Source organism: Gopherus flavomarginatus, chromosome 4 (genome assembly GCF_025201925.1).
Source record: "Gopherus flavomarginatus isolate rGopFla2 chromosome 4, rGopFla2.mat.asm, whole genome shotgun sequence".
Classification (NCBI taxonomy): domain Eukaryota; kingdom Metazoa; phylum Chordata; order Testudines; family Testudinidae; genus Gopherus; species Gopherus flavomarginatus.
The window spans coordinates 120,421,821-120,445,515 of record NC_066620.1 but is presented as its reverse complement, the minus strand read 5'-3'; the positions used below and the strand labels follow the sequence as shown (position 1 = coordinate 120,445,515).

General features: G+C 43.7%; 1 protein-coding gene across 3 annotated transcripts in view; it reads left to right on the top strand.

Annotated features, from left to right (window-relative positions):
- Positions 1-23,695, top strand: part of NCOA7 (nuclear receptor coactivator 7) — a 159,885-nt gene that overhangs the window by 69,732 nt on the left and 66,458 nt on the right. For all 3 annotated transcript variants that reach the window (XM_050949522.1, XM_050949520.1, XM_050949521.1), the window contains exon 3: positions 11,167-11,420. In XM_050949522.1, coding sequence (XP_050805479.1) covers positions 11,167-11,420 — 254 coding nt within the window. The remainder of the gene's footprint in view (positions 1-11,166; positions 11,421-23,695) is intronic.

The following is a 23,695-nucleotide window of genomic DNA, read 5'->3' as shown; positions in this document are numbered from 1 at the left end:
TGACTGGCTGATTTTTTATTTGTTTGTTAATTGATATGTATGGAGAGTGAAAATGGAAGAGAGTTTCTGTTTTTATTATGTATAGATATATAATATAATATCAAAAATGTAATTGTAAGAGTTTTTCTGCTCCCCTATCACTGTTTATAAGGTTCCCCCCTGCGCCCCCAGAAAATTAACCATAGCTAACTCATGCAGGAATCAATATGAATCTTTCCCTTATTTTAGCGGGAATTTATCCAGCCCCCCTCATCAAAATTGGTGGAAACCAACGGAGACTGGAGGCTTTGGCTTGAAAATCATTAAGTTATGCATTTAGATAGACGTGGGAAATAGAATATCAATTGTTACTCAAATGCCACGATGTGCAAATGCCCACGGTGCAGAAGCACTACAGAGATGCCTGTAAGTAAGTAAATAAAATAGTTTTGTTGTATGTCAGGACTGCCTTCTATGAAATACTTTTCTTGGTGCTTAAATACAAAGGCTACTTCCAGACTACCCGCCGTATCGGCGGGTTAAAATCGATTGCTCGGGGATTGATATATTGTGTCTCATCTAGACGCAATATATCGATCCCGGAGCGCACTTATATCGATTCCGGAACTCCATCAACCCCAACGGAGTTGCGGAATCGACAGGGAGAGCCGCGAACATCGATCCCGCGCGGTGAGGACGGGTGAGTAATCCGATCTTAGATATTCGACTTCAGCTACGTTATTCACGTAGCTGAAGTTGCGTATCTAAGATCGATTTCCCCCCGTAGTGTGGCCCAGCCCAAAGAAAGCTGTGAAAGACGCTCATCTGAGTGATGTGGGTTCTGTTGTCATGGAAATACACATAGCGAAAACTCTTTTTGTCTGCTGAGTGGCATCTTTTCTCTTCTCCCAGCCTGCCCAATGCAACATGATAGGTTATCCATTAGTGTGATCTGGCTAACCAGGTATCTCCTGTAATAGCAATTTATTCATTCACCAGAAAGGCCATGTACTGCTGTGTCCAAAGTCTGTTGTTTAACCACAGAAACCTGCTGTACAGTGCTCCTACTCAATGTGTTTCAAGAGTAACTTTCTGGATTGGATTCTGGAGTTCAAATCTGGCCCCAAGTTTTGTTTTTTCACACACAAAAAAAAGAAAGTTCTGCAAAGTTGAAAACGGTAAAAATGTTTCTATCAAATTATTCCAAAGGAAACATTGTCTGTTAAATAAATCTTCCCCTGAGTGGTTGCTGTGAAGGACATGGGAGTGATCTGTAATATTTATTGAATATTATATGTTCCATCTTATTGATGGTTCTTGTGTTTGCTGTCTGATTACAAGGGCAGTGTGAGTTAGTGGCATGTACCCAGGAAAAGGACAGTAGCTTCAGATAGTCTCCCATTTACCGATACTTAAAGGACAATGCAGGTGTTACCTCTAACCATGCTCAGCTCAACAGTCTGGTTTGGCAGGGTGGGCTGGGTCCCAGCCTGTATCCACAGAGAGATCCAACTCTACATAGGAAAAACTGGAACAAAGATTTTTGCATGGATGAAAAGGTAGCCCTGGCTGGGATGATTTAGTTCAGTGGTTCTCCAACTTTCGTACTGGTGACCCCTTTCACATAGCAAGCCTGTGAGTGCGACCCCCACTAATAAATTAAAAACACTTTTTAATCCATTTAACGCCATTATAAATGCTGGAGGCAAAGTGGGGTTTGGGGTGGAGGCTGACAGCTCACGACCCCCCAGATAATAACCTCACAAATCCCTGAGGAGTCCTAGCCCCCAGTTTAAGAACCTCTGATTTAGTTGGTGTTGGTCCTGCTTTGAGCAGGGGGTTGGACTAGATGACCTCCTGAGTTCCTTTCCAACCCTGATATTGTATGATTTTATGATAGTCTCTGAAGAACTGGGGAGAGTAGGCAGCAAACTGCTGGGGAGCAGACTAAACTCCAATCCCAAGAGGTTGAAGTGTTTGGGATAAACTACACTTATTCTTTAGGTAACATAGACCTGCATATAGACTTTTTATTGTGTTACACACTCTTTTCTCTGATTAGGCCTTGTTCCTCCTGATGAGATTAAACAATACTTTTGTTTTGAAAAGGCTCTGTTAGGTCACTGTGTTCACCACTGCTCCCAATGGGAAGAACCACAGGTAGCTGGTCCCAGTCAGACCTGCTGAGCATTGAGTGGGAGAACTGAAGGATTCCACCTTGAGTGAAGCGAAGTCTCAGGGCTACTCACCTAAATGCATGCACTCAAGTGACATGTCTACACAGCAACTAGACACCTGCAGCTGGCCCATGCCAGCCAACTCAGGCTTGTGGAGCTCAGGGTGGGGGGCTGTTTCATTGCTGTATAGGTTTCTGGGCTTAAGCCGAAACCTGGGCTCTAAGACTTTGTGAGTGGGGAAGGGTCCCCGAAGTCAGGCTCCATCTTGAACTCAGAAATCTACAAAGCAGTGAAACTGCCCTGCCCCATGAGCCTGAGTTGGCTGGCATGGGCCAGCCATACCTGTCTAGTTGCTGTGTAGACATACCCAAAGGGACTAGAGAGGGGTCAAAAGTGAAGCTAGGCCTGTAACGGTGAGAGTTGCAAACACATTCTGCTGCACTGTGCTGGTGCATAATAATAATACGTAGCACTTGTATAGCGTTTTTTATTGGCCAGGCTGAGAGAAATGCAAATAGTAAACAAAATCATAGAGGGAAAAAAGAAAGTGAGATTTTTAAAATAATCTGTTGTGTATAATGCTAGGTAGTGTTGCTAGCCCAGGCAAAGGGATTTGTTGTTTTTTTTTTTTTAAATATATAGACCAGGATTTTCAAAAATGACTCATGATTTGTAGTGCCTCAGTTTTTAGATGCCAAGCTTGAGACACCTTAAAAGTCTCTGCTTTTCAGCACTGTCTGAAAGCAAGCACTTCTAAGGTGTCAAAGATTGGGAATTCAAAATGTGACTCACCCCAAATCACTGCCTTCTGCCCAGATTTGATGGTGGTCTGAAGGCTCTATGCTTCGCTGATGAGGCTGTCGCACATTGGCTTGGCACGCTCCGCATTCAGTAAGAAGACTAGTCATTTTTGGAAATTTTGGCCATTATTTTTAATCTTACAGTGTCTTTCTTAAACTATCCCATTTGCAAAGGAAGTTATGTGCCAAACTGGTACGAATCATGCACTTATAGTACAGTGCTCAGGACTCAGGATTACATGTGGTGTTAAAAATACACATCACCTCTGTATTCATGCTACTGCTTTCGCCTTTGCTACCGCCTGTAGAACAGGCCTGATAATCTTTGGTTTATGTCTTTTTTTCTTTTTATTAACTACAGTTTATCTAAATAAGGACACAAGAATATTATAAACAAAAGTATCAATTGGAGGAATCTGTTTATAGTGTCCTTTATATGAAACTCTGTTTCTGAGGATCAGTGTACATGTTGAGGGTTTCATAAAGTTAGTTGGTGGGTGTATGTTAGGAATCTTCTGTAATTTACCGTTCTTAGTTTTGAGACTGCACATACGCAGCTCAAAACTTACTCATCTGGTTTTGATAAAAATAAATAAACTGCGAATCTGAAAACTAAGGCCCTGGTGAATTTGAATTGTAGATGGGTCATTAGTAGGCTGTTGTTAGTTTTACTTTTTACTGAACCAGATGATTCAAGTCTCCCTGAAAGTGATGCCATCTTACACACACTAATAAAGCTCATCACCTTCTCCATAGCAGAAAATGCAAGTCACTAAGGCCATGTCCAGACTAGGGTATTAAAATTGATTTTAGATACGCAACTTCAGCTACGTGAATAACGTAGCTGAAGTCGAATTTCTAAAATCGAGGTACTCACCCGTCCAGACGGTGCGGCATCGATGTCCGCGGCTCTCCGTGTCGATTCCGGAACTCCGTTCGGGTTGATGGAGTTCCGGAATCGATGTAAGCGCGCTCGGGGATCGATACATCGCGTCCAGACTAGACGCGATATATCGATCCCCGAGCAATCGATTTTAACCCGCCAATGCCGCGGGTTAGTCTGGACGTGGGCTAAGAGTCTGGAGCCAAGATCAACCATGATGTAAGAGGTTGCAGTTTCAGCATAGACAGTAGCTTTCCACAAGTTTACCCAAGGACTGAGTACTGTATAGCCATATATCTGCAATCTGATCATAGCGTACTGCTGCCTTTGCACCAGATTTAGATCTTGTCATTATATAATGCCTGCATCTGTAACTTTCACTCTATGCATCTGAAGAAGTGAGATTTTTTACCCACGCAAGCTTATGCCCAAATAAATCTGTTAGTCTTTAAGGTGTCACTGGACTCCTTGTTGTTTTTGTGGATACAGACTAACACAGCTGATATTTGTATGTATGTTGAGTTTTCCCTTCCCATCCTATTCCATTTGTGCAAGCTCATGAAACATTTTCATAACTGTAATGGATCCTTAATAGTTGTAGCTTTATGGCTATCTTCTCTCAATGCACATACATAATGACTGTTATCAGCCGCAGAGAACAACATATAGCATCCTCCTTAGTATCCCCATAACTGAAAAGCTATTAATGCACTAGAGGGAAAGTTCATTTGAAGTTAGTTGTTTTTCTGTTTGTACTGTTTGTGTCAGTGATTTGTAAACCAGTGGTAACAGAGAGTTGTTGTAAGGATTACATTACCATTGATAATCTTTGTGATGATCTCTCAGTTAAGCACTGTTCTTACTGAAATTGAGTGCCAAAGATGGCGACTGGAACAGTAGTTGTGACACCTGCCACATATCTCTCACTTTGGGTATATTTTAAGGCATTTTTGGAAAAAAAAATCTCTTATGATAAAAGATTTTGTAGAGAGTTACAGGCAGGGCATTAAGATTTCTCTTGTAGAAACTATGACAGCTTGAGAACATTGCCCTGTATGAACAGTCCTGACAGACCCGTAGTTATATTGCTTAATGCAATAGGCAATCAGAAACTGTGGTGGCGAGGGTGGTATAAAAACCTTTATAGAACAGAATATGAGTGGCTGCTGATAAATAACCTTGAACAAAATGTAAATAAATAACAAGTTTATATCAAAACAAGCTAGCTCATAAAGCAGAGGCAGTCAACTGTGAAATTATAACTTTAGCTGTTGTGTTATAATACATTTAGACCTGGAATAGTTTTGATTTGATCCCATGTCTCATCTAGAAAACATTACTCCATGCTTTGTTTTCCCCCTACTCCTTATAACTGTTGTGTTAGACCCAGACCAGTGGGATACAGGAGTCTGGAGGAGGGCAAATATACTGGTCACTGAATGAGTAGTTTTCTGTTCCCTGAGTGACCAGAGCAGGGGCTGCACTGGAGTAATCAGGAACCCACTAGAACCAATTAAGGCAGACAGGCTGATTAGAACACCTGCAGCCAATCAAGGCAGCTAATCAGAGCACTTGGGTTTAAAAAGGAGCTCACTCCAGTCAGGTGAGGAGGAGCCAGAAGAGAGGAAGTGCGTGTGAGGAGCTGGGAGCAAGAGGCACAAGGAGCTGAGAGTGAGAAGGTGTACTGCTGGAGGACTAAGGAGTACAAGTGCTCTCAGACACCAGGAGGAAGGTCCTCTGGTGAAGACAAAGAAGATGTTTGAAGGAGGCCATGAGGAAGTAACCCAGGGAGTTGTAGCTGTCCTGCAGCTGTTACAAGAGGCACTATAGATAGCTGCAATCCACAGGGCCCTGAGCTGGAACCTGGAGTAGAGGGCGGGCCCGGATTCCCCCCAAACCTCCCAACTCCTGATCAGACAGAGGAGGAGTTGATCCAGACTGTGGGGAAGATCACTGAGGTGAGTAAATCTGCCAATAAGTGCGGGACCCACCAAGGTAGAGGAGGAACTTTGTCACAACTGGTGTCAGAGGTGGGATTTGGTGTGCACAGCACGGCAGAAGAAGGAGAGTGATTTAAAAAAAAAAAAGAGGGTTTATTTTTTTTCCCACCACAGTGGATGACTTAGTACAGGCATTGATACAAGCTATGGCGGCCTAGCAGGAGACTACCCATGTCCAGGCAGCTGCCCAACAGGAGGCAGTGCGGCTGCAGCAAGAGACTAATCGCCTGCTGATGGACCAGGCTTCTCAAGACTGGGCTATGTTGCGGGAACTGGTAAACCAGGTAAAGACCCTTACAGAGCTGAACCCCGACCATGATGGGAAGCAGATCATATGGGCCAGCCATTGGCTGCAGAAAATGACGCAGGAGGATGATGTAGAGGCATACCTTCTGGCCTTTGAGAGGAGAGCCCTACGGGAGGCCTGGCCTCGAGATCAGTGGTCTGGCATCCTTGCCCCATTCCTATGTGGGGAGGCCCAGAAGGCTTACTATGATCTGCCTAAAGAGGCTGCAGCAGACTACCCTCAGCTGAATGCAGAGCTCCTAGCCAGATCTGGGGTAACGACCGCAGTGCTGGCCCAATGGTATCATGAGTGGAGGTACCAGGAAAACAAAACCCCGTGGTCCCAATTGTATGACCTCATCCATCTCTCACGAAAGTGGTTGCTAACAGAGTCCCGGAGTCCGGAAGAGATACTAGAGTTTCTGGTCATCGACTGGTACCCTTCGTGCTTGGGTAAGCCAGAACGAACCTTCCACCTATGATGAGGTTGTTGCACTGGTAGAGAGGCGAAGGACGGCTAGGGAGCTGACCCGACCAGTTAAGGAAGAGGCACCCTGGTTAAACTAGCTGCACCAAAGTCCTAGAGCTCGGGTGACTGGGCCATCAGGAGGGCCCAGGTGGAAAAAGAGAGGGGCTGAAGGCCCACCAGAGGCCACAAAGAGTCGGAGCATGGAGGGAGAAGAGGATCATGATGTTAGATTGCCCAAACCAAGAGACCGGGGATGCCTAGGGCTCCATACAGATGTTATGCCTGCGAGGAGTGGGGACATATAGTTGCACAGTGCCCCAATGCTGAGGAGCCGATGCAGTGTAACCTGGGGACCTGGGCAGACCCATGCTCCCTAATCCACCTTGTGGGGATCTCACTAACCCCACATATGTACACCAGACCAGTGAAACTAAATGGGGTAGAGACCACAGCACTGATTGATTTGGGGAGTGCTATCATGCGTGTCTCGAGGAAGCTCGTCAAGTGTAGTCAGCTGCTGCGGGCTATGCGTACGGGGATAACATGCGTCCATGGGACAGTTGGTTATTACCCCACTATCCCAGTAAAACTTGAGATTCAGAGGAACACTGAGATAGCAGCAGGTGTAGTCCCTAAACTCCCATACCCGGTGCTCATAGGGAGGGACTTCCCAGGCTTTGGAAACTTATTCCCAGTAGGAGGATTGGAGGAAAAGGGGAACCCTGAAGTTAGTGAGTCATCCACAGTAGACTGTCAACCCCCAGTCTTCTCTGAAATATCCCCAGATTTATTTTCCATTCCCAGACAGGGTAGAAAGTCAAAAAGGGAAAGGAGGGCAGCTAAGGCCTTGGGAATCCGAATACTGACTCAAAGCCAGAGGGTCGCTCTCGTAGGTAGGCGGACCCAAGCAGCTGAAAAGGAGGCCACCCAGGAGGGAGAAGCACCCGAGTCTGACCCCCATCCTAACGCTTCTGAACCAGTAGAGGCAACGGAGACTGGGTCCCTAGATCTTGGGCAGATTAGCCCCAAGAGAGGAAATTTTGGACGGGACCAGGCTGAAGACCCAAGGTACAACAACACTAGGAAGGAGGTGACTGAAATAGATGGGGTCCCTGTGGAAGAGGGAACCCAGGAACCAGGACCCTACTTCATAATGAAGAAGAATCTCTTATACCGGGTTGCACCAGTACAGAGGCAGAAGGTACAGCAGATCCTAGTACCTCAAAAACACCAGAACGCTGTATTAAGTCTTGCTCATAGTCATCTTTTTGGGGGGCATTTGGGGGTAGATAAGACCCTGGCACGAGTCCTACAACAGTTGTTCTGGCCCGGAGTACATGAAGAAGTGCGAAGGTACTGTGCGTCCTGCCTGGAGTGTCAGCTGCACAGTCCCCGTCGCCACCTGAGGGCACCTTTAGTACCCCTTCCCATCATAGAAGTCCCCTTTGAGTGAATAGCCATGGACCTAGTGGACCCTGGAGAAGATGGCTCGGGGCCACTAATGTATACTTGTTGTTTTGGACTATGCTACTCGCTACCCAGAGGCCTTCCCCCTGTGGAACACAGCCTCTAAAACGATAGCCAAAGAGCTGATGGGGATCTTTGCCCAAGTGGGGCTACCAAAGGAGATATTAACAGACCAAGGAACCCCATTTATGTCAAAGCTAATGAAGGACCTCTGTACGCTGTTCTATATACATACTCTGAGAACTTCAGTCTACCATCCGCAGACTGATGGGTTGGTAGAAAGGTTTAACCAAACCCTCAAGGCTATGATACAGAAGATAGTAAGTCGGGATGAGAAGGATTGGGACACCCTACTACCCTATCTTATATTCGCTATCTGGGAGGTACCTCAGGCCTCAACTGGGTTTTCCCCCTTCGAGTTATTATATGGTCGTCCCCCCATGGCATACTAGATATCGCCGAAGAGATCTGGGAAGAGGAACCCAATGAGGGGAGAAATATAATAGAACATGTAATACAGATGCGAGACCAGATAGCCTGGGTCATTTGGAAAAGGCACAGGAGGCCCAAAGAACCCATTACAATCACCAGGCAAAAGTCCGACAGTTCCAACCAGGGGATCGGGTGATGGTGTTGGTATCCACGGCAGAAAGCAAGCTTCTGGCCCAATGGCAGAGACCCTATGAGGTGGTTGAACCCATGGGGGAAGTAACCTACAAGGTGCGGCAGCCAGGACACCGAAAACAAGAACAGATTTATCACATCAACCTTCTGAAACCCTGGCATGCACAAGAGGCGTGCATAACTGTCCAAAAAGACCTAACCCAGGAAAACAAGCCTTCCAGACAGGTGAAAATGTCTCCTGATTTAACACCAGACCAGAAGTATGAGGTGTCTGAGATGATCTTCTGGAACCAAGATGTGTTCTCGACAAAACCAGGTCAAACAACCGAGGCATATCACCACATTATCACGAACCCTTGGGCCAGAACAACAATGAGGCCCCATCAGGTGCCAGCATCCAAAAGGGAGGAAATCAAAGCAGAAATAAAAAAAATGCTGGAGTTGGGGATCATTGAAGAATCCCGCAGTCAGTGGTCCAGCCCAGTCATGCTGGTGCCCAAACCTGATGGCACCACAAGGTCTTGCAACAACTTCCGGCGACTAAACGAAGTATCCCAGTTTGACGCGTACCCCATAGCTCGCATAGATGAGCTAGTGGACCGTCTGGGTAATGCCCAGTATTTGACTACTCTAGACTTGACAAAGGGTACTGACAGATTCCGCTTGCGGAAGACGCCAAGGAAAAGACTGCGTTCTCTACACCAGAGGGTCTTTTTCAATATAGTGTCCTCCCTTTTGGACTACATGGGGCCCCAGCTACTTTCCAGCGCCTCATGGACAGGCTGTTAGTCCCGCATAACAGTTATGTTGCTGCCTACTTGGACGATGTGGTCATTCATACCCTAGACTGGGAAACCCACCTAGAGAAGGTGGAGGCAGTCCTTGATACCTTCAGGCGAGCTGGCCTTACAGCAAACCCTGCCAAGTGCGCTGTAGGGTTTACAGAGGCCAAATATCTTGGCTACATTGTGGGAAAAGGTCTGGTAAAACCCAAGTGAACAAGTTGGAGGCCATCCAAAATTGGCCCTGACCATGTTGCAAGAAACACGTCTGGGCATTCCTAGGTGTAGTGGGGTGTTACCGACGATTTTTCCCCCACTTTGCCACAAGGGCAAGCCCCCTGACAGACCTAGTGAAAGTCCGTGGACCTGATCTGGTGAGATGGTCTGACGCAGGAGAGGAAGCATTCATAGACCTACAGACTGCCCTCTTCAGTAACCCTGTACTGATAGCCCCTGATTTCACCAAGGAATTTATCCTGCAGACAGATGCATCGGAAGTAGGGTTGGGGGCAGTTCTATCACAGAAGATCGGGGAGGAGGAACACCCAATTCTCTACCTCAGTAGGAAACTCCTTCTGAGGGAACAAAAATATGCAGTGGTGGAGAGAGAGTGCCTCGCCGTAAAATGGGCCATGGAAGCACTGCGCTACTACTTGCTCGGGCGCAGATTTGTCATCGTGACCGACCATGCCCCTCTCCAATGGATGCAGCGGAACAAGGAGAAGAACACAAGAGTGACCAGGTGGCTCTTATCCCTCCAACCTTTCCAGTTCCATGTGCAACATAGAGCAGGGAGCCATCACAGCAATGCCGATGGCTTGTCATGTGTGCATTGTCTGGCTTCCTAAGCTGCCCAACTCCTTGGTGTTGAGCAGGGGGGAGAGATATGTGACAGACCCAGACCAGTGGGGTACGGGAGTCTGGTAGAGGGCAAATATACTGGTCACTGAATGAGTAGTTTTCTGTTGTCTGAGTGACCAGAGAAGGGGCTGCACTAGAGTAATCAGGAACCTGCTAGAACCAATTAAGGCAGACAGGCTGATTAGATCACCTGCAGCCAATCAAGGCAGGCTAATCAGGGCACCTGAGTTTAAAAAGGAGCTCACTCCAGTCAGGCGAGGAGGAGCCAGAAGAGAGGAAGTGCGTGTGAGGAGCTGGGAACAAGAGGCAGAAGGAGCTGAGAGTGAGAGGGTGTGCTGCTGGAGGACTAAGGAGTACAAACGTTATCAGACACCAGGAGGAAGGTCCTGTGGTGAGGATAAAGAAGGTGTTTGGAGGAGGCCATGGGGAAGTAGCCCAGGGAGTTGTAGCTGTCCTGCAGCTGTTACAAGAGGCACTATAGACAGCTGCAATCCAGAGGGCCCTGGGCTGGAACCCAGAGTAGAGGGCGGGCCCGGATTCCCCCCAGACCTCTGAACTCCTGCTCAAACACAGGAGGAGTTGATCCAGACTATGGGGAAGATCACTGAGGTGAGCAAATCTGCCAATAAGCGCAGGACCCACAAAAGCAGAGGAGGAACTTTGTCACACTGTGTAGAGAAAAGAGAATGCTGTTTTGTGAAGTGTGTGTGTGTGTGATTGTAGTGAGTTACCATATAATAAATTCATTTGCAGAAATAAGATTGGCCAACTCAGTTAATCAGTTCACAGTAAGAGACCACATCTCACTCTCTTTTTTTTGTAATTTATATTTTATCTAGGTTGAAAAAGAAAAAGCAAGCCAAACAAAATGCTGAGACAGTCACTTCTAATTCTCGTGGAACCACTGCTTCCAGAACTCATGTTGGGAAGGATGATGGCAGTAAGGTCATTTTGGAGCAAATCAGTTCTGAAGACAACTGCAAACTTGCTGAGGAAAAGGAGGAGTGTGTCACTGAAGAAGAGAAGAAAAAGAAAAAATATAATCAACTAAAAGATATCAGGCGCACAGAGCTGAAAAGATACTATAATACTGGTGAGTGATGTTAGCACTACAGTATTTTGACGCAGGATTGTTTTGGTAGTTCTTAATATCTTTTTTTCATGTGATTGACTTAGGTATTCCTTAAAGGGATTGTTAACTTGAAATCTTGTAAAATCTAAAAATTAAGTTAAAATAGTTTCAGGTACTACACCTGTCCCCAAGGCTGTGTCTGCACTATGAGCTAGGGGTGTGATTCCTCTACTCACTTACGGATATTCACACTAGCTGTCACTGAGATAGCATGAGTATAAGTAGTAGTGTAGCCACAGTAGCACGGGTAGTGGCAGTGGAGGCACGGCTGAGCTGTGCTGACTACATACCAACCAGTGGTACCACTGTTACACTGCTATGTATACTTGAGCTTGCTCGATGAGAGCTGTCATGTGAGCTGGGAAACCACACCCCTAGTTCATAATACAGACATAGCTAGTTCCCTTCTGCCAGCTTTTGTGGTGTTTCAATCACTGGTTTCTTAATTAAAAATTTTTTTTTTCTTTTCCCTGTTTCTGCGTGAAGTGCCCACGCACACAGAAGAAAATGACTGTAGACAATGTACTGTCAGTATTATGAAGTAAACAAATGAAAAGATAGAAATAATTTTCGTCCTTTTCAGTTGTGGAAATATTAGGTGGTGTTTGTAACTATATAATAGGCTTAAACATTTTTAGACATGTGGTTTGTATTTTTTAAATTGATGGTGTATATTCAATATTGTTTTTCAGTTTTTGTTGTGTTTTTTGCATACTGACAACCGAATATATATCAATTTAGAAGTGTGTTGCTTTTAAATTTAAGTCCTGTTCTATTTGCAATGCCATGAAATAAGTGTTTAAAACAATCCACCCACAGTCTCGAAGATATGGCACTGAGACATTGATAAATGATTTAAAAAAAGTCCATGGTCTCACAATCACTTATTAATTTTACACATGTGAATAATCCTATTGAAATAAAGTTTAGCTTGTGCCTCTAAGTTAAGCTCGCATCTAAGTGTTTGCAAGATCAGAGTCCATATGTAGCGTCTAGTCAGTTAGTCTGGATTACATTTTGTTACATGCCCTAAATCTAGGGTGCCCATATTTCCCTAAACTGAAAACGGGACACTGGCTAAGCAGCAATGCCAGGCGGCTTGGGTCAGACCCGTGTCACCTGGTGTTGCTGCTTGCCTGAGCCCCACTGCAGTGGGCTGGCCTGAACCACCTGGTGGTGTTGCTCTCCCAAGCTGAAGTCACGGATGTTACAACTTTTTTGGCAAAACTTGGCATTTGTCCCACTTGCTATTGCCCAAACGTTCCTCTGCACCCCCTTAGGGCAAGAGCAAATGAGACAAATGCCCAGTTTTGCAAAAAAGTCATGACGTCTGGGACAGAGGTTAAAAAGGGGACTGTCCAGGTCAAAACGGGACGTATGATCACCCTACCTAAATCATTTCAAAGACAAGGTGGGTGAGGTAATGTCTTTCATTGGACTAACTTCTGTTGGTGAGAGAGACAAGCTTTCGAACTACACAGAGCTCTTCCTCAGGATTGGGAAAGGCACTAAGAGTGTCACAGCTAAACACAAGATTGAACAGATAGTTTAGTGTAAGTAGCACATATTCTAAGAGACCGTTCAAAGTGAAGTGTCCTGTTAACACTCCTGTAGTCACAGGACGAATATATTTCAGATACGATTTATGATTTCTGATAATATATTTTGTCTTCCAAATGTTGTAGTGGGAATTTGATAGAAAAAGTAACCATTAACTAATGGTTAATTTATGGTGCCAGTACATGGCATCACAGCAGTCCTGTTCTGTGAGGACTTGCTGTCACAAAGCTGTCTCTAAAAAAAAGAATATTGTACATTTTATATCATAAAGACATGACCGCCTTTTGTGTTACATGATATATTGTTACAAATTGTGCCCTGCACATGCATGAAAACCCACTTCACTCCGAATATCCTACATTGTAATAAAAGAATCAGAAACCAAAAAGGAGCTAGCGCCTTGTGAGCAGCATGTGCAGATTAGTCAACAGTTTTAGAATCTCTGTTGTACATTAACCCAAGCTCTTCTGTGGTAATTTGTGACTTATTTTTTTATTTTATTTTTTTTTAAAAAGACCCTATCCTGTAAACTCTTTTGCTTTTTGGTAACTTCACTCATTTAAGCAAAATTCCTTGTGTGTAAAGCATTGGCAGAGCTGTACCCAAAGAGATCAACAATTTAGAAGTTTAAAAAAAATTGTACTTCAGTTTATCTTGAGTACTGCCTCAGATCAACAATGTATTTGCAATAGCGTGGTTAGTATAAGAACACTGAAGTGTTTGGACTGAAGAATAAATCTGTTAAGTTACTTCTGTTTAGTTGTTCTGGCAAACCTTTCTGCAAGTATTTATAACTGACAAATAATTGAAAGACACCAAAGTAAATACTGTGGTTATTAAAAGTGTTTCTACTTAAAATGATTTAGATGAAATCTTAACCCTTTCTCTAAAAGATCATTTTTAATAGAGAATGACAATCTGGAGAAGTTCTGAGTTATGTGAAATGGCTGGAATTTGTTTTAGTGTTTCAGAGTTTTTGTGAAACATTGAAGAACCATTGGAACTTCCTTGGAAAAACATGACAAACACAAAAATGAAGTTGCTAGGAATGTAAACATCATGATGCTCCCCTCCTCTCTCCCTGTACACCTGTACTCCTTCAAGGCTCTTCTGTGGTCACATTCCGTGCCATCATTTTCTCTTAAGAGTGTCTTTGCAAGTTGGTTCTTTCCAGCAAAAAATATGCCCCCTGAGCCTTTATAAGGAGAGCTTTTAGTATCTCAATCTGAGTAAACTGAGAATGCAGAGATTGAATTTATATTAACAAAATTTGTCTCATATGTGATGAGATATTTAAAATGGACTGGTGTATCTTGAAAAGTGACCTGAAAAGCTGTTTCTCTGCCACGCCCAAATTCAGGATCTCTGGATTCTGCAGCACTCTGCGGAAAACTTTGGGCAGCTTCAGATAAAACTCAATTTTCAAATGTGTTATCAGATTAAATATAAAAATGACTAATATAATCCATACAGTTGTCCCTTTATTATTAATCCTCATACTAAATTAGGTGTATTTTACACTAGCTTCACAGTTTCAGAATACCAAAGATTTTTACCAATTCGGGTTGTAGAAGTTGTTGGAGGGGAAGCTGGGAGGCATGGGAAGATTGAGATTGTGAGACAAGCGCAATGGCTAGATGTTGCTGCTAATGATCAGCATGAGGTAGTAGATAGCAATGTTGACATTGAAATTATCATCTTAAAGTTAAAGATTTAATCAGTTGAATGGAGAGGCAGCTCATATCTCTCAGAGTTTGTTTTAAGCTCTGCAAACTCAAGCAGACAAATCACTGAGGCCAGGTCTACACTATAAACTTACATCGGTATTACTATGTTGTTCTGGGGCATGAAAAATCCACATCTGCTATGTCCACGGGAAGGCTTCTCCTGTTGACATAGCTACCGCTTCTCAGGGAGATGTATTAACTATACCAACAGAAGAAGCTCTCCCATCTGCATAGTAGCATTTCACTGAAGTGCTACAGTGGTGCATTTGCACCAGTGCAGATGCATCACTGCAGCGTTTTAAGTGTAGATATGCCCTTACGTTAGTTAACATTTTCAAAGTAATCTCCACAACCATAAGGGCTATAAACATTAATTAATTAATTAAAAAGCTAATTAGATCCCAGAGTGCAGTTCTATACAAAGGGGTGTATTCAGAAATTCTGCAGAGGCAGAACACACAGGACCCTACCAATAAGGGGATACTTTCTGCCCAGTCAATAATATGGACAAACATATCCTGCAAACAATTCACATGCTTATTTGAAGTATCAGAGGACTTCCTTAACAAGCAGGCTAATGGAGAGTGTTCGTGTTATATTTCATTCAATCTAAAGTAGTTTTGACCAGTATTCTCTAGACAGGCCCTGCAGTGCTTTGACTAAACCCAATAACCTCACTCTCACTTATTCTTCTGCCTATCCATATATCTAGTGTTGGGTACATTTGTATGTTTTGTTGTTGGTTGTTTGTTGTTGCTGCTAGCTTGAGGAATATCCGTATAATTTAACTCTACACTTTAGACTTTTAACATTTAATGGTTTCTGAGTGGTACTTCTGAGATTCTCTCTCAGTAATAGTTTATGTTTTTCCAGTACTCCTTTGTGCTTCTGTGGAAAAGAAAGAAATGTATTAGATGTATTAACGGCACTGCAGTTTGCCTCATCTGTGTGCTAATATGATTGTGGATGCATAATATATAACATGGCTTAATGGAAGTTTTATCACAAGTGCTTTGAGTCTAGAAAGGTCAAGTCTGTCAGTCTATCAGAAATTTGTCCTCTTAATAATCTCCCTTTCATGGTTTACAGGGTCATAAAGCCTTCTTTATTTATTGCTATTGGGAAGAAGGGGGAGGAGCACCACATCTCACTATAAATCATTACTTAGACTCCATGAATCTTCATTGCAAACATGTAAATCTGCATGCTTATGTTAATTTGTAAATGCTGACAGTGACTTTCTCATTCTTTCACTTTGTATGTCAGTCCCCTTAATAGATTTGTGTAATATGTAATATTTTTGGTCAGCACAATTTCACTGTCTCAACGAATGCCACTTCTTACACTAGGATGAGTATAATGCAGCTTTTTAAGGGAGTGGAGATGCATATTAACTAGGCACTGTTTCTTTTCTGTTCGATTTCGAGGAGGAGATGGTTCTTAGAAGGAATTGATTTTGACATTTTCTGTCTTCGGAAGATGTTCCAAATATGACATGGGAATGAGAAATCTTAGAGTAGTATATATGAAGAAGAAATATGATGTTATATTGTTGTTACTGTTAGAGGCCAGTAGGTGACGTATCAGAACCAAAAAGGAATAGCTGCTGCACCTTTTGATTCTGTAGGAAAGAATCAGAAAGTGGAAATGAAAAGTTCCTCTTAGTTTACCTAAGACCTCTCCCAGTGCAGGGTTGTTCCCCACAGTACATTTTCTAGTGTTTTGATTGGTTTATTATTAAATGTCCCAGGCTAGGGAGCTGCCACCACATCCTTGGAAAGAAGATTGCTCAGTTTATTACAGGGGTGGCCAACCTGAGCCTGAGAAGGAGCCAGAATTTACCAATGTACATTGCCAAAGAGCCACAGTAGTATGTCAGCAGCCTCCCATCAGCTCCCCCCTCCCAGCACGTCTGGCCCACCTGCATTGATCAGAGCCTCCCCCTCCCTCCCTGCACCTCCCAATCAGCTGTTTCCTGGCATGCCGGGAAGGGGGGAGGGAAGAAAATTTGCAAATGATACTAAATTGCTCAAGATAGTTAAGACCAAAGCAGACTGTGAAGAACTTCAAAAAGATCTCACAAAACTAAGTGATTGGGGAACAAAATGGCAAATGAAATTTCATGTGGATAAATGCAAAGTAATGCACATTGGGAAAAATAATCCCAACTACACATACAATATGATGGGGACTAATTTAGCTACAACTAATCAGGAAAAAGATCTTGGAGTCATTGTGGATAGTTGTCTGAAGATGTCCACACAGTGTGCAGAGCAGTCAAAAAAGCAAACAGGATGTTAGGAATCATTAAAAAGAGGATAGAGAATAAGATGGAGAATATCTTATTGCCCTTATATAAATCCATGGTACGTCCACATCTTCAATACTGCGTAGAGATGTGGTCTCTTCATCTCAAAAAAGGTATACTGGCACTAGAAAAGATTCAGAGAAGGGCAACTAAAGTGATTAGGGGTTTGGAAGGGGTCCGATATGAGGAGAGATTAAAGAGGCTAGGACTTTTCAGCTCAGAAAAGAGGAGACTAAGGGGGGATATGATAGAGGTATATAAAATCATGAGTGATGTGGAAAAAGTGAATAAGGAAATATTATTTACTTGTTCCTATAATGTAAGAACTAGGGGCCACCAAATGAAATTAATGGGCAGCAGGTTTACAACAAATAAGAGGAAGTTCTTCACACAGCGCACAGACAACCTGTGGAACTCCTTGCCTGAGGAGGTGGTGAAGGCTAGGACTATAACAAGGTTTAAAAGAGAACTGGATAAATTAATGGAGGTTAAGTCCATTAATGGCTATTAGCCAGGATGGGTAAGGAACGATGTCCTTAGGCTCTGTTTGTTAGAGGGTGGTAATGGATGGCAGGAGAGAGATCACTTATGTTCTTATGAGGAGCGAGGGCACGGCAGGATCGGGGAGGGGGTGGAGTGGGTGCAGGGCCTGTGGCAGAGCCAGGGGTTGAGCAGTGAACATCCCCTGGCTCATTGGAAGGTTGGTGCCTGTAGCTCCAGCCCTGGAGGTGGTGCCTATACAAGGAGCCGCATGTTAACTTCTGAAGACCCGCATGTGGCTCTGGAGCCACAGGTTGGCCACCCCTGGTTTAATAGATTACACTGCCAGGCAGTCCTTCCTGATTATTTATCCTCTTCTTGCTATTTCTCATGCAAGTTAGCAACCTCCAATCTGGACCTATAGCTCTGAAATAGACTTATAAAATCTTTCTCTTTGACATTGAAATCTAACCCTATAAAAACTTGCTTTGAATCTTCAACCCCCATTTTCTTGGCATCTCAGCCTTTAGGCAACTTCTGTCTGTCTCTGCTCTCAGTGTTAGTGGAGACACTGTCACTTCGCTCCTGATTTTGCCCCTTCCCTCGACCTTTGGGATCCACCCTCTCCTCTAGACTTCATGCAGTACCTTCTTGCCTCCTCTGCTGTGATTCCTGGCTGTGACCTCTTCTAGAAATTCCTACTACTAAGCCTCCTTTTAGCAGTAGTCCCTTAGTCAGTAGACTTCAGCAGTGGCTAACTACTTTGCTCAGCAATGGCTAGACAGCATGATTTACGTTTGCTGCCCCATAGTCTTTTTCAATGGTGGTTTTTCCAAGGCTGCTTCTGCGACTGCTACTCATAGCAGCCCCTTCAGGATCATGCCCTAGTCTGTGTGACTTAGTAGTATATTTAGTATATTGAAGACCTTGCTGTTTTCTGCAGGGTAGCACAGGAATTATGGGGATAGGGTGTTTTCTGTGGGCGCACAGTCACGCAGAATCCCCCCAGGAGTAATCTTCCCCAGCAGCCTCCTTGAGTCCAGGCAGGCATATCTGCTAAGGGGAGAGTCTGGCACTAGGACGGGAGCCCTGGAGTACATCTACACTGCAGCTGGGAGCGTGCTTCCGCTTCCCAGTTGGTGTCTGTAGACCAACACTACTTCCAGCTGGAGTAGTGTGCCACTTCAGGCTAGCACACTAAAAATAACACTGTAGCCAGGGATAGCACTGGCAGCAGTTCGAGCCAGTTGCCTACATACAAACCCTTCCGGACCCTCTGGCTACACACTTGAGCAGCTAGCCCTATCCACTGCCTGTGCTACACACATGCTGACAATGTTTAGAACACTATTCCAGCAGAGCTCCTACAGGCCTGTCTATCCGCAGTGGCAAGCATGCTCCCAAGTGCAGTGTAGGTATACCCTCAGGGTACCCTTAGTGTTCTGCCCCATTCTACAAAGGGGAAACTGAAACAGAAAGGTAACATGATTTTCTGAAGCCATACACTGAGGCCACGTCCAGACTAGGGTATTAAAATCGATTTTAGATACGCAACTTCAGCTACGTGAATAACGTAGCTGAAGTCGAATTTCTAAAATCGAGGTACTCACCTGTCCAGACGGCGCGGCATCGATGTCCGTGGTTCTCCGTGTCGATTCCGGAACTCCGTTCGGGTTGATGGAGTTCCGGAATCGATGTAAGCGCGCTCGGGGATCAATACATCGCGTCCAGACTAGACACGATATATCGATCCCCGAGCAATCGATTTTAACCCGCCGATGCCGCGGGTTAGTCTGGACGTGGGCTGAGTTGACGGCCAAAGCCAGGATTCAGACTCGGAATCTCCTGACTCACCACCCTGTGTTCATTCCTCCACACCACATTCTGTCTCATGACCAGATAGGCTGACCATTGACTAAAGCTGGTTATGAGTGCTTCATATGTCTGAAAATAAGGTGTCTTAATTTGGGCACCCCGAAAGTGGGGAACGCATAATTAGGGGCCAACTTTTGTCAAAAGTTTGGTTTAGCATCAGATAGGAATGCTAAGGCATGGATCAAATCCAATTCTGCAGAGTGGCATTTAACTTTCCTTAACCACAAGGCCATCCATTCTCTTCTTATAATCCCCTGTCCCATTCACTGCACACCTTCCATCTTTTTCAGTAAATGTGGCGAGATGCCAGAGGGGCCTCCTTCATTACACAACCCTGATTCATCACTATAGCAGGTCCATCCAGTAAAGTGAATGAGGCAGGATCTTGTGGGAAAAATTATGTGTGATCATGTAATTAAAGATCTTATTGTAATGCACATGTATATTCCCCTAAGCCAAAGGGTATTTTAATGGGGGAAAACAGGAGGAAGATTCATTTTGTCTGCGTCGTATCTAAAGGTGCTCTGAGGCCACCTGAAGGGTAGTGCACGTGCAGTGTTAATAGAATGTTCAGAGTTTTTGTCAGCAGGCCGAGAACAAGCTGTAGTAAGTAAAACACAGAAAGGAAATGACAATGTTCAATAGCTCATATCACAGCCAAATCTGCACTGATTACATGGGACCAGCAGAAGGTAACTCCCTAATACCAAGACTATCCCACTGTCAAACTCATAATCTGGAAGAATTTTGTTAATGAAAAGGTTAGACAACTTAAATACATAATACATAATACTGCATGGTACATTGGGGATACACTTCAAATATGTATTTTATTGGTGACAGTCTTATTAAATAGACATAATCCTATTAAGACACTCTTCTGAACTGGGATGCGCAAATTAAAAAAAAATGTATAGTAATGTCAGAGCACAGGATAAAAATGACATTTTATTGTGGAATTTTCAATTTAGAGTTGTAAAGGCTGATTCCCCACTCTGGCTCTTTTAGTGCTGAAGGTGGGGGCCCACAAGGATTTTAAAAATTAATACTGGCCAATCCAGGCTTATATTAAGCTCCCAAGGTTGCAGCTTTTCTCTGACCGTGGCTTGGTAAATGCTGTCACCACTCAAGTGAAAAACTGCCTCTTGCAAATCCTGGAAAAACTCACTTGGAAAGTTTTCCCTGAGGCCCCTCGGCTTTTCTACCCCTCCCTTGGGGAAGCCAAGAAAGAAAACAACAAAAGGGAAACCCAGCTGTTGCCACCAGCTAATTGAAACACATATGCACACACCTTTTAAGACAAAAAACCAATCAGGTTCTTAAAAAAAGGCAAATTTTATTAAAAACAAAAAGAAAGAAAATACATCTGGAACTTAAGCTTTTGCTAGATTTTAAAAGAGCAATTCCAAAAATTAAGCGCCCAAACTAGCTTTCTTGGGGGTTCAGCTTAAAGGTAACAAGCAAACAAAAGCATCTGGGGTTAGCAGAGAGTAGTCCACAAACCTTATAGGAAATAAAAGAAATAACCCTAATCGCGTCTAGGTATGAATTCTTCTAGGTATGAACGATGAATTTTAATACCTGGTTCAAACTTTACACAGCATTCCAGCTTCCCCCATCCCTTGAGCGCAGAGAGAACAACAGAGAGACAAAAGGAAAGCTTTTTTCCCCATTTTAAAAAGTTCTAGCCTTCCCATTGGCTCTTTTGATCAGGTGCCCATTCCCTTTTCTTTACCTGGGTGCTTTTTAACCCTTTACAGGTAAAGCATGCAGCCACCAAAAGGGACTTTTTAGCTAACTGGCTGGCTGGGTGTCTGTAAAACGGAGCTCCTCCCCTACTTCATTTGTCACAAGAGTAGACCTAAAACTGAAGCGTTACTGTGCTAATGTGGTGGTATCATTTGGTATTCGAAACCTCTTTGTTTAAAATATATGATTTTATTTATCAGAGGGGTAGCCGTGTTAGACTGGATCTGTAAAAGCAGCAAAGAATCCTGTGGCACCTTATAGACTAACAGACGTTTTGGAGCATGAGCTTTCGTGGGTGAATACATCTGAGGAATGCATCTGAGGAAGTGGGTATTCACCCACGAAAGCTCATGCTCCAAAACGTCTGTTAGTCTATAAGGTGCCACAGGATTCTTTGCTGCTTTTTCATGATTTTATTTAACACCGATAAGAAGCTGAGGGCATAATTTAATAAAGTGCTTCTCGTAATTTGACCTGAAGAAGGTGAGGTACATTTAAAAAAACAAAACCCAAGTAAACTGTCCCTGGCATAGCGCCTGCTTTCTACAGCAGATCTAACCATAAAAGGTTTGATTCTGCCACCCTTATGCCACCCCTTGACTACCTGACTTTCTGAAGTACTGAGCACTCACCATCCTTAATTGTAGCCAGTGGAAGTTGCAGATACTCAGCACCTCTGAAAATCAAGCCCTAGTGGGGCAAATTGTTCCCTAGCATGTAGCCCAACTAGCTGGACTGGGGGTAGCGGAGGTTTCTAGAAGGGGCTGGAGATGAAGGAATCATCCTCCATCCAAGGCTGCAGTGTAGCAGCAGAGCTGTTCAGTGGCTGCTACTGCAATCCTGCACCCTCATTATGTAGGGAATCATGGATCCATAAAGAGGCAGATCCTTAGCCTTCCTGCCTCACCCTCAGATCTCTTTGTGACAACATTCTGGGAGCCAGCAGGACTGGGCACTGGATGCGTGCATACTCTGTGTAAGGGTATGTCTTCACTATCTTATACTGTAATTTCTATTTACTTTTATACTTATACTGATATTAATGTGAGTCCCATCACATCCATTTGTCACAGTACTTAAATATGAATTCCGTCACCTCTATTTTTCACAGTATTTAGTCTAACTGCTCATATTGTGCTTAAAAGATGAGGCAGAGAAGCTGGCATAGGCTAATGTGATCATAGAGTGAGATGCAAGGCCATGAGAGTGCTCAGTCTGTTTACACAGAGGAACGGAAATTATGCTTCAGTATCTTGTGGATCAATGTTCTCTAAATCTTACGACATTTAGCTTTGTTTGTGGTTTTGCCTATCTGAGAAAGAATGAGCGACTGTTGTAAGGGTTGCTTATGTTTTAAAACACTAAGAGATTTATATCCATATTCCGTGTAAGGGTATATCTTCACTAGCAACGTTAAAGTGCTGCTGCGGCACCAGCACTACAAAAAACCCACCCCTCATGAGGGGAGTATTTACCAGCACTGGGAATGCGGCTCCCACAGCTGGTGCACTGTCTACACTGGCGCTTTACAGCACTGAAACTTCAGCGCTCAGGGATGTGTTTTTTCACACCCCTGAGCGAGAAAGTTTCAGCACAGTAAAGTGGCAGTGTAGACAAGGCCTAAGTCTCTCTATGTCACACCTCCTCCTCCGCACAATGGAACCCTAGCAGTTCAGCTGCCTACTGGGGCCCTATGCCTATGAAGAGGTCTTGGGTTTTCCCTTCGTTGAATGGATTTTTACATTTGCAGGTATGAGTATTAATAAATGTAACTAAAAGCTCCCTGCACATATAAATGTACTGAAGAATTTGCATATGGTTTTGGCTGATTTGCTTTCTGTTAAAAGCAGATTGGATGTAAATCTCTTAGTATTTTAAAACATAAGCAACCCTTACAACAGTCGCTCATTCTTTCTCAGATTGGCAAAACTACAAACAATGCTAAATGTCGTAAGATTTAGAGAACATTGACCCACAAGATACTGAAGCATAATTTTCATTCCTCTGTGTAAACAGACTGAACACCCTCATGGCCTTGCATCTCACCCTATGATCACACTAGCCTATGCCAGCTTCTTTGCCCCATCTTTCAAGCACAATATGAGCAGTTAGACTAAATACTGTGAAAAATAGAGGTGATGGAATTCATATTTAAGTACTGTGACAAATGGATGTGATGGGACCCACATTAATATCAGTATAAGTATAAAAGTAAGTAGAAATTACAGTATAAGTTAAGCAAGAAGATTGCTTTATATCCTGGAAAAGCTTTGTTTCCAGCTCCTAAGCTGACAGTTTTCTAGAGTCCTAGCCTTTGTGAGTGTGCTGTGACTCTCATCAGGTTGCATCCAAAATCAGTGTGTGCGTAACCTGAGTGTCTCTGTTTTATAGTTCCTGAAAATCCTGAAGTGCTAAAAATCCTTAACAATATACTGGACGTTAACATCATCTGTTCATTCACACGTTGTTCACATCATATTTAGGTTTCTAATTCACAACCTCATAATTCCCTGCAAATAATCAAGGATTACAATGAA